The sequence below is a fragment of the Cyprinus carpio genome, chromosome A19 (assembly GCF_018340385.1).
Source record: "Cyprinus carpio isolate SPL01 chromosome A19, ASM1834038v1, whole genome shotgun sequence".
Classification (NCBI taxonomy): Eukaryota; Metazoa; Chordata; class Actinopteri; order Cypriniformes; family Cyprinidae; genus Cyprinus; species Cyprinus carpio.
The window spans coordinates 6,444,827-6,457,413 of NC_056590.1; the positions used below are offsets into that span (position 1 = coordinate 6,444,827).

Here is a 12,587-nt window from a genome sequence, read left to right on the forward strand (position 1 = left end):
TATTCTGATTCAAGCTGAAGTGAAAGGTACAAACAGCGAAGGTACAAAAATGAAATCTGAAAACAAACTTTTTCTGAATGTTCAAATAGTTCACTTTTTTAATGTTTTAAAAACCTTTATTTTTCTTTTGGTTATGCAAACATCAAGGGAACATTACATTGTATCACTTTGTAAACTTTATTGGAATGTTACTTTTGAACATTCTATTAATGTTACTGGAAGAATGTTTGTAAGAGAACCTTGCCAGAACATTCAAAGAACGTTCGCTGTTAGCTGGGGATGTAAAGGCCATAAATAATATTTGAGCTTAGAAAACTATTACATCTTATAGCAATAAGAGTTCTTAATTTGACTTATATTATTTACTATTCATGTAATGAGATAAATAACTGCTTTTGTTTTGCAATTTATGTTACCTCTTATCAATAACTTCTTAATAACCATTTATTCTTAATAAAGTAGAGCTGACACAGATTAGAAAATGCTGGGAATACAAGAATAAATTTTTCAGAAGACAGTTGTAAAATTAGAAAAGAGTGCCTTTTATTTAGTCAGTGTGAACCTGTTCTCATCTCAGTCAGTATTGAGCTCTTGATCAGACACTTTGGGGACCTGAAGCTGTTCAGTCGTTCCACCATAATAACGATAACTTCTCATCAGACCTGGGAAAGATACAGCAGATCACACAGAAGAAAAACTTCCTCTTGAGGACATACAGTACGTTTAAGCTGCACTGATGTCACACTTCACATTTGTTTGATAAACATATCTGATCATCTTAATATCATCAGATGAAATCCAAATATTGAAAAATCTATTCATCAAAATCTCTACCACCACATATGTCATTTTTAGCTCATATATTTCAAAACAGAAATTTGCAGAAGAGATTTAAAGCAACAATGATCACGTCGAATGTTTTATTCTCACCATGATGCTTTTTCCTTTTGTTGATGCAGCGACGAATCACAGAAAAGACTACAACTAGAACTAGAGCTGATATTATTATTCCTACTGTAACAGACCACGGAGATTCTGTTTCACAGCCAGAACATCTGCCATCTGCAGAACAAACATAAAACAATAATAAAAACAAAATCAGTATATAGAAACTTTAACTGAAATCACTTGAGGCAAACAACATTACTCTATTTCTGTTTCTCGCATTATTAGCTTGTAAATGAGTGTTGTAAAAACATAGCATTTTATTTGAAACTTAACATCATCCAATGGTGTGTAATAAAATGTTTGATATAAATCAATATAATTATTAAGAAGAATATACATAGATGTATGACTTAGAACAACGAGGGGAGTCTGTACGAATCAGTGAAGATTCATAAGTTCAGGATTAGCTGTGAAAGTGAAATATATTTTATGGTAGTCTATTCACTGAAGCTTTTGAATGTATCTGTAACACACACATTTTTGCAATTAAAGGGTTACTCCACCCCAAAATGAAAATGTTGTCATTAATCACTTACCCCATGTCATTCCAAACCCGTAAAAGCTTCGTTCGTCTTCAGAACACAATTTAAGATATTTTGGATGAAAACCTGGAGGTTTGTGACTGTCCCATATACTGCCAAGTAAATAACAGTGTCAAGGTCCATAAAAGGTATGAAAGTCGTCATCAGAATACTCCATCTGCCATCAGACGTGCAATCTGGGTTATATGATCATCCGCGCCACAAGGACTGCTGTTTTCTTTCAAATCAAAGCTAAATACACGTAGAAACAGCGCATCCTTGTGGCACGGATGATACAGAAGAGCATACGGTGATATGAAGAGACACAGAGGAGACTGTTGACAATGGAATTATTAAATAAAGTTGTTATTTTTTTTTTTTTTTTTTCGCTTACAAAAAGTGTTCCCGTCGCTTTATATTTCCCAGATTGCACGTCTGATGACAGATGGAGTATTCTGATGATGACTTTCATACCTTTCCTGGACCTTGACACTGTTATTTATTTGGCAGTCTATGGGACAGTCTCAAGCCTGCTGGTTTTCATCCAAAATATCTTCAATTGTGTTCCGAAGATGAACTGAGCTTTTGCGGGTTTGGAACGTATCCCTTTATTTAAATTTCTACATATAAGCTACTAATTCTTTTTTTTTTTATTACAATAAACAGATAGAGCATCATTGAGAATAACCAGAACAAAAGCATATTTATAATATAACATTAACCAAAATGAACAAATGTGTGAATATGATATTAATTTATACACAATACCTAATTTAGAATGAATATAGAATAGATGTTATATATGTTTATATCATATATATCATTATATATGGTGATATTTACCCCATTCTACTGAGACTGGTTCTGTCAGGCTGCTGTGAATCACATGACAGTCATAAGATCCTCTGTGGTTTCTGTCGATCTTCACACTGGATCTCATCTGAAAGCTTTCATTATCATTTGGTCTGATTCCAGATGATGTTTGGCTCTCAATGTTAATTCTGTTCAGTCTGATGTTCATCTCAATATCTCTGGGGTAGAAACCAGTGACCAGACAGATCAGAACCAGTACTGTGATCATCGGGAGCTCTCCTCGCAAACACACGAACATCTGGTGAATCTGGAGCACGAAAATAATAATGAAATTAAAACAGCTATCAAGAATTCTTTCTCAATGTGTGAAAAAAATATTCTTGTGATTATTCATCAAAAAACTAAGCTGCATGTGATCCACTGTGACAGTCTTGTCTTCTACTGGTACTTACTTCACTGCACACACATCTAATAACTTCCATATATTTTTATAATTTAAACAATTAAGTTTTTTTAAACAATGTTGAAGGGGTGCAGTTGAAAAACCCAAACCCAGAAAATGAAATTAAAACCATGTTCAAATGAGAATAATGCTGTCCTCAACAGTTTTATATTTGTAACTCTTCATTACAACTGACCTATCATTTAATAATAATAAATCACCTCTGTATCAAATCAGAAACAGCTTCCTGAAGTACAAAAACACACACAAAGACAGGAGCTCATTAAATGAATCTGATCCGAACTTACTCTTTTTCGTGTTATTAAACGTTGAGATCCAGTCCAGGCAGTTCTTGAGGAATGCTTGAAGTTTTACTTGATGGTCCCGCTTGATTTCGGTTTCTTTGACCTTTGGACTTTTATCGGAACACTGTAAGGTGTCAGAATTAAAGGCAACACAATCCTCTCCTCCAAATCCATATTCATCAACCGGCGTCAGATTCACTGTTCCATCAGGAAGCTTCTCCAGCTCACAGCCAATCAGTCTCTGAAGAACATAAAGCTCTACAAGCACAGAACAATAATGATGAGAGACTTAAATCTATGCATATTTGTACTGATGTGAGTGTAGGACACACTGTGGCTGCTCAGTTTTTTTTTTTTTTTTTTTCATTCAACTTATGACAACTTGTCCAGTGAAGTTTCATAACATGTCTGATAATGAAGAAGAGAGAGCATTAAACTCACCTGAAGACTCAGTGCAGTTGGACAGAATCCTGATCAGATCTAGATACCAGTCTCTAGTTTCAGGTGGTCCTTCAGGAGCTTGGTCCCAGTCGTCTTCAGTCAGATTCTCTCTCATCCAGACTTGTTCTTCGATGCTGTAGTGAGAGATCTGTATGTGATCAGACTCACCCACAGCACTGAACACTGGCAGCGTGTCTGCTTTTATCATGACTGTAAACATGTAGCGGAGGTAGTGCTTCTCTGAGAAAGACAGAAATGACAAGAGACACTTTTTGTCCTGCTAGCACTGATCTATATGAATGAATGACTGGATTGCTCATTGCCTTTGAGCGGCTATATATACTGGCAGACCATGTATGATTACTAGAGCTACAAATAGCACACTGAAAATTGAATGATGAAAAATTAAATCTACAAAAAAAAAAAAAAAAAAAAAAAAAAAAAAAAAAAAATTCTAAATTGATTTAATATACATGTTTATTTAACAAATACATTTTGTGCAAAAAAGATAAACAGGTTCCAATTATGATAGTGTCAATTATAATAATAACAAATCAGTGAAATATTATTTTAATATCTTTAATATAGGTGTTTTCCTAAATGTAACCAACAAGACAAGATAGGTCCGTGGTCTGCTTTTCACAGGTTTTAAATCAGACAAACAAATTAAATTTGTCTAGTTAGGACTATCAGTGAACAGGACTAATCAGAGTTGGGGCCAGTCCACACAAACTTAAATTATATTTTAGATAAACATGCGCTAGATGGAGGAGATTTGTTTTTGAAATTCCTACTTGTAGTTGTGGACTGTACACACAAACTTAAATTATTTTTTAGATAAATATGAGATAGTTAATAATAATTAAATAAATAATAACAAATAAATAAATAAATTAATAAATTAATTAATTAATTAATTAATTAACAAATGTCACAATGTATTTTTTTAATATAAGGGAATTTCCCATAGATTTTTTCCATAGATTTTTTTTTTAACCTGTACCTGTACTTTTCATTCTACTTCATTGCGTTAATGTTTGTAAAAGACTGGATAATGTACTGGAAAATTACCAGTAGCCTACTTTTTCCTTTATATATATATATACACACACACACACACACACACACACAATGTAGTATAGGCACAACAATATGCAACCGTGGTTAAACTGCGCAAATATAAGATGAAAAGCATGGACCTCGTGTGAAAATGTGAGATAAAGAAAAAAATAATTTCAATGTTTTTGGATTGTCTCGCAAAAATTCTCGGAAGAACACACTAAAATACAGTTTTCTCTCTCATCTTATTTTCTTTTCTTAGGTGCTCCATATGGAATTGTCTACCTTTGTCTGTAAGCATCTGTCGATCAGAAGTTCGACTATGAAACTAATAAACTGTGCTTACCTTGCTGTGCATCGCTTAAAACAGGGAAAAAGATAAAACAAATAGGCAAAACAATTCTTATATCTACATAAAACATATTTAAACGAGAGCATATGAACCACTTTTGTCCTTTATATTTCAGACGAGTGTCCTGTTTGTTTAAATGACTCGAAATACTTGCTTGACAGGTTCATTTCCTCATTTAATTTCATTGTCAACAGTGTCTCTTAAAACACACGCATATCATACTCTCACTACTAGTATGTATTGTTTTTTTTTTTTTTGTTGTTGTTGTTTTTAAATAAAATTAAAGTGTCTCTATTGAAAAACAAGATTTTTTTTCGTAGACTAACTTGCATTGATGAATCATTCACACAATAACAGAAATATGAATTATTAAAGTAGAAATTGAGTCCACTTTAATTTCATATTGATTCAAGGCACCGTATTCAGTGTGTATATAAAAACACACAACATTCACAATAAAGATTGATTTTATGACGCGATTAATAAAGTGTTAAACAAACTTATGATAATGATATGCTTTGCAAAACAGTGATTTTCTTAATATTACTTTTAGACGCTGAACCTGGATGTTGGTGTTTTATTTGCTGAAGAATTAGACGTTTAACAAATTTTTATTAATTGATAATCAAAGTCGTTATCATGGTTTGATTTTCCTTTAGCTTATAATGATACAAAACGTCACATGTGCTCTTGATATTGAACATTAAATGATTTTGTCAGTATTTTTGTTTTGCTTTCCAGAACAATTTTAAAAGATACATTACCTTATTTTAAAAGTAAGGCCTATAATCTGTGGTTCGGCTCTACTTCTCTTCATTCAAAGGCAATTAGTTGAGAAAAGTTTTAATTTTCATTTTTCACATGTTGCATTCACATGAGCTGAATTAAATGTCTGATATCGGTGAAAATATTCATATCATGTCGCATCATGTCCAGTACATAAACAAACACTCACACTTCATACATTTATTTATGATATTGCACACAAAAAACAACACATTCTACAAACAGGTACACTTTGTATGTGTCAAACACTTATATATTTGATCCCTGAAAGCTGGGATTATTTGAACTAAAGCTGGGATTTTTTGAACTAAAGCTGGGATTATTGCTAGCACCATGATCATGATTATTCAAGTTACAGGATCTTATACAGTATGTACATCACTATGTAGTTTTCCACAATAATAACACTTACAGTACTGTAGATGATGTATTGCACTGAAGAGTGTAACACTGTGACATTGATCTTTTAGGTTCCGTGTGCAACTGCTAATAACAGTGAATAAAATGTGTCTACGAGCACTTTTGATTGGACCACGGATGCTTTGAAACGTTTCAAGTAACTCTCACTCACTGGACTGTGGATCTGAACAATCACTCCAACTTCATCATCAGAGTTAGGAAAGATTACAAAGAATATAAAAACTTAATCTTGAGTACATAAATACCATGCTCTTGTATGTTGATGTCAAGCTGCAATGATGCCGCACGTCACATTTGTTTGATAAATATGATGGATAATCTTGTAGTCTGTGTCATTAAATGAAACTCAAATAATGATCATAAAATCATAAAATTACTTTCACCATGTTTAGATACATAGTTATGCCATCATATACTGTCAAACTGTTCATACATTTTTTAAATATCTTTTAAAAAAAAAAAGCCCCAAGAGATTTAAAGCAGCAATGATCGTGTTGAATATTTATAACTTACCATTTGACTTTTTCTTTTCATATATGCAGCAAACAATCACACAGAGAAATATAACTACAGCTGCTATTATTCCTGTTATAAGAGACCACAGAGATTCTGCTGAAGAAAAAAAAAAGTGCATCATAAATACTTGTTGAACAGTTAATTGTTTGTGGCAATTAGACTATACATTATTTAAAGGGCTCATGAGATGTAGAATCAAATGTCCTTGATTTTTACACATATGAGAGGTTACTCTACAATAAAAACATACTGCAAGTTTCACACCAACCATTTCTGTCTTTCTGAAACAGCAGAATATTGATCCAAAAAATTAAACTATTAATAATACCGGAGCGAACGAACAGAAATGGTTTTGTTTCACAACAGACTCTCATTAGTTTTTGTAAATATCTTGCATTGATTCGTTTGTGACAGAGAGTGAAATTGAGGATGGAAGATGTTCTTTTTTTACAAATGTTTGAACTTTTTGACGCAAAAAATTTCATAAGTTAAACTCCAGAAACATAATATGAACATTTGAAAATGCATTTCATGACCCCTTTAATTACTTTAAAACATCAACACTCGTCCTCCTACGGATAGTGATTTGTATGTAATCTTCACATTATAATTGCAGAAGAAGCATCAGTGCATAATGGATACTCTGATCATAATTACTCACCACTTAATTTGTGCTGATATATGGTCCACACTGTTACAACCGCTCGTGTCTGAGTCAGACTGCTGTGAATGACCAGACAGTCATAAAACCCATTGTGATTTGCATCGATCTCCACACTGGATCTCATCTGAAATGATCCATCAGCATTTGGTCTGATTCCAGAAGATGTTTGGTTCACAAGAACAGATTTGTCCCACCTAATGTACATCTCAATATCTCTGGGGTAGAAGCCAGTGGCCAGACAGCTCAGAACCAGCTTACTGTGATCAGTAGCTTTCTTCACAAATACACGAACATCAGGTGGAGCTGGAAAAGAAAATAATAAGTGACAAATATTTATAAAGACCTTGGTTTTGTCTCTGTGTCTTCTGTGCTGTGAAAACACACACACACACACACACACACACACACACACACACACACACACACACACACACACACACACACACACACAGAAGAGTGCTAGTCATATAGGTTTTGAAAGATGAGGGGGTGGTTGATCCACCAGTGGACATCGTGTTAAAACAGTAGCTTATGTATAATTGAACCTTTACTTGTAAATATTAAGATGCATTTCTGTAGCTCTGACTGATTTTAAACAGCTGTATTTCATTACTGAATTAATCCACATTTTTAAATGAATCGAGTGAACCAATGATTCAGTGAGCAATTCATAAAAATAGTCACTTGCTTCATTTCTGAATGAACAAATTGGTTGAACGAATGAATGACTGAATGAAGGATTGATTGATTGATTGAATGAATCACTGATTGAATGAATGAATGATTGAATGACTGACTGACTGACTGACTGACTGACGGAATGAATGAATGAATGAATGACTGAATGAATGATGGAATGACGGAATGAATGAATGAATGAATGAATGACGGAATGAATGAATGAATGAATGAATGAATGACTGAATGAATGAATGAATGATTGATTGAATGAGTGAGTGACTGACTGACTGAATGAATTAATATTTGAATGAATAAATGAATGAATGACTGACTGACTGACTGACTGACTGACTGACTGACTGAATAAATGACTGAATGAATGAATGAATAACTGAATGAATGAATGATTGATTGATTGAGTGAGTGAGTGAGTGACTGACTGACTGACTGACTGACTGACTGACTGACTGAATGATTGATTGATTGAATGAATGATTGAATGACTGACTGACTGACTGACTGACTGACTGATTGAATGAATGAATGAATGAATGAATGAATGAATGAATGAATGGCTGACTGACTGACTGACTGACTGACTGACTGAATAAATGACTGAATGAATGAATGAATAACTGAATGAATGAATGATTGATTGATTGAATGAGTGAGTGACTGACTGACTGACTGAATGAATGAATGGATGGATGAATGGATGACTGAATGAATGAATGAATGAATGACTGAATGAATGAATGAATGGCTGACTGAATGAATGAATGAATGAATGAATGAATGAATGAATGACAGAATGACTGAATGAATGACTGACTGACTGACTGACTGACTGAATGACTGAATGACTGAATGATTGAATAAATGAATGAATGACTGACTGAATGGCTGAATGGATGAATAACTGAATGAATGAATGAATGAATGAATGAATGACTGATTGACTCGATTGAATGAATGGCTGATTGACTGAATCAATGAATGACTAAATGAATGAATGAATGAATGAATGAATGAATGAATGAATGAATGGCAAACTCATTAAGACGGCATTTGCCACCATTCGCCTACTGGTGCTTTTAGTTGAAATAATTTCAAATTCATTTCTAAAGCTATTTTTTGTAAAGTCTATTCAGTGCTTTGAATTTTTTTCTTTTAACACAATAATGACTTTAAATGTGTGAATTAAATTCATTCAGTTAATTAATTGGCACATCATGTAGGCTAGTTAATTATATATGTATATATATATATATATATATATATATATATATATATATATATATATATATAAATAATCGCTTGACAGCCATATTTAAAGCATAAAACATTACACAATTAAAATCATGTTGATTTACACCGGACACCCCACCCCACGTACTCTGACCCCCCTGATGGTCACTGTGTAATTCCCACACTGTTTTCAACACATTAGTAATTATTTGTCAGTGAATGATGATAAATCGCCTCTGCATCGAGACAGAATTAGAAACAACTTCCTCGAGTTATTGTGTCAAAAACTGATCTGATTTAAACATACTCTTTTTTGTGTTGTTAAATGTGGAGATCCAGTCAGTGCAGGTCTTGAGGTATTGCTTCAGGAGTTCATTGCGTACTGTTTGCTGATCCCATTTAATTTTGGTTTCTTTAGCTTTGGGGTGTTTATCAATCCACTGCAGTGTGTCAGAATTAAAGGCCATAAAATCCTCTCCATCAAATCCATATTCATCAAATGCTCTCAGATTCACTGATCCATCAGAAAGTTTCTCCCGTTCACAATCAATTACTCTCTGAAGAACATGGAGCTCTACAATCACACAGAACAACATTCACGATAAACTTACACTACATAAAATATACAAGAAATTTCATAACATGCCCGATAATTGATGACTAAAGCAAGAAACTCACCAGAACACAGAGAGTCTGTGCAGTCTGACAGAGTGTTTAACAGATGTAGGAACCAGTCTCTAGAATCAGGTGGTTCTTCAGGAGCATTGATCCGGTCATCTTCAGTCAGACTCGATCTTATCCAAACTCTTTCTTCATTACTGTAGTGAGCGATCTGTCTGCCATCACAGACACCGAGAGCTCTAAAAACAGGAAACGTGCTTGCTTTGAAAAATGCTGTAAACTTGTAGCGCAGGAAGTATTTTTCTGAGGAACATAGAAAACACAAACAAAAATAAAAACACAATACACAATATGTAAAATGAGAGGCAAGATTATGTTTGCTAAAAACATCTTAAATATGAACTTGAACTTAAAATGTTTTCAACAGTTTCAATGTAGCTGTGTCACGTCGATCAGAAGGAAGTGCCGTGTATGGAAATGAATGAACCGTGCTCTTACCTTGCCTCGCGTCGCTTAGAAAAGGATAAGGCAACAAAAAAAAGATTAAGATCATTCTTATGCCTATAGAAAATGTTTTAAATGGGAGTCTATTGGCCATTTTTTACCCTAAATATTGTAGACGAGTGCTCTGTACGTCTACATGAAGGACATGGCTACAGATTGCACTCATCTAACGTCACTCTGATGCCTCCAGTGGCCTCCAATAATTTAACCCATCCAAGTGTACAAACACAGCAGTGAGAAGTGAACACACCGTGAACACACCCGGAGCAGTGGGCATTGGGAAGTAACTGGGGGTTCAGTGCCTTGCTCAAGGGCACTTCAGCCATGGGTATTGAGGGTGGAAGAGAGCACTGTTCATTCACTCCCCCCACCTACAACTCCTGCCAGCACCGAGACTCGAACCTGCGACCTTCTGGTTACAGCTGCCTCCTAAACTATGGAAGCCCATATCTGCCACTGAATAAAAAATAAAACAAAGTAATTGTGAATCTTTATCTCACAATTTTGACTTTTTTCTCAGAATTGTAGTTTACAATTGTAGTTCTGAGGAAAAAAGTCAGAATTGTGAGATTTTAACATGTAATTCTGACTTTTTGTCTCAAAACTGAAAGATATTAACTCAGAATTGTATGATATAAATTAATGAAATGCCTTTTGTGTGCAAATAAAACAAAAATAACTACTTTCTTCAACAATTTCTTCTCTTCCATGTCAGTCTCCACCGGCGTATACCATGACGTATGCGTGTGATTCTGCTGATGCCGGAGTAGAACATACATGCGCTGCGCCTTGTTTACGAGCAGAGGAATGCATTACAAACATTACACAGAAACTTCCTCTTGAGGACACACAGTATGTTTAAGCTGCACTGATGTCTCACTTCACATTTGTTTGATAAACATATCTGATCATCTTAATATCATCAGATGAAATCCAAATATTGAAAAATCTCATCATCTACCACCACATATGTCATTTTTAGCTCATATATTTTTTTTTAAAACAGAAATTTGCAGAAGAGATTTAAAGCAAAAATGATCACATCGAATGTTTTATTCTCACCATGATGCTTTTTCCTTTTGTTGATGCAGCGACGAATCACAGAAAAGACTACAACTAGAACTAGAGCTGATATTATTATTCCTACTGTAACAGACCACGGAGATTCTGTTTCACAGCCAGAACATCTGCCATCTGCAGAACAAACATAAAACAATAATAAAAACAAAATCAGTATATAGAAACTTTAAGTGCAATTGCTTGAGGCAAACAACATTACTCTATTTCTATATCTCGCATTATTAGCTTGTAAATGAGTGTTGTAAAAACATAGCATTTTATTTGAAACTTAACATCATCCAATGGTGTGTGTTTAATTGTTTGTTTGATATAAATCAATATATTAAGAAGAATATACATAGATGTATGACTTAGAACAACGAGGGGAGTCTGTACGAATCAGTGAAGATTCATAAGTTTCAGGATTAGCTGTGAAAGTGAAATATATTTTATGGTAGTCTATTCACTGAAGCTTTTGAATGTATCTGTAAACACACACATTTTTGCAATTAAAGGGATACTCCACCCCAAAATGAAAATGTTGTCATTAATCACTTACCCCCACGTCATTCCAAACCCGTAAAAGCTTCATTCGTCTTCAGAAAACAATTTAAGATATTTTGGATGAAAACCGGGAGGCCTGTGACTGTCCCATAGACTGGCAAGTAAATAACAGTGTCAAGGTCCAGAAAAGGTATGAAAGTCGTCATCAGAATACTCCATCTGCCATCAGACGTGCAATCTGGGTTATATGATCATCCGCGCCACAAGGATGCGCTGTTTTCTCTTTCAAATCAAAAGCTAAATACACGTAGAAACAGCGCATCCTTGTGGCAACGGATGATACAGAAGAGCACACGGTGATATGAAGAGGACACAGAGGAGACTTGTGACAATGGAATATTAAATAAAGTTGTATTATTTTTATTTTTTTTTTCGCTTACAAAAAGTGTATTCCCGTCGCTTTATATTTCCCAGATTGCACGTCTGATGACAGATGGGTATTCTGATGATGACCTTTCATACCTTTCCTGGACCTTGACACTGTTACTTATTTGGCATGTCTATGGGACAGTCTCAAGCCTGCTGTTTTTTCATCCCCCAAAATATCGTCAATTGTGTTACGAAGACGAAACTGAGCTTTTACGGGCTTGGAATGTAATCCCTTTAACTTAAATTTCTACATATAGGGTACTAATTCTTTTTT

General features: G+C 34.3%; 1 protein-coding gene and 1 pseudogene across 1 annotated transcript; both read right to left on the reverse strand.

The window, feature by feature from the left end:
* Positions 1–525: 525 nt before the first annotated feature.
* On the reverse strand, positions 526–5,008 carry LOC109056690 (annotated as a pseudogene).
* A 1,548-nt stretch (positions 5,009–6,556) lies between these two features.
* Positions 6,557–10,769, reverse strand: LOC109111269 (zinc-alpha-2-glycoprotein-like). Its single transcript, XM_042775909.1, has 5 exons — positions 10,724–10,769; positions 9,875–10,120; positions 9,504–9,770; positions 7,265–7,570; positions 6,557–6,696 (listed from the first exon to the last, which is right to left on the reverse strand). The coding sequence occupies exons 1-5, from the start codon at positions 10,767–10,769 to the stop codon at positions 6,590–6,592; spliced, it is 972 nt and encodes a 323-aa protein (XP_042631843.1). The 3' UTR covers positions 6,557–6,589.
* Between the last annotated feature and the right edge of the window lie 1,818 nt (positions 10,770–12,587).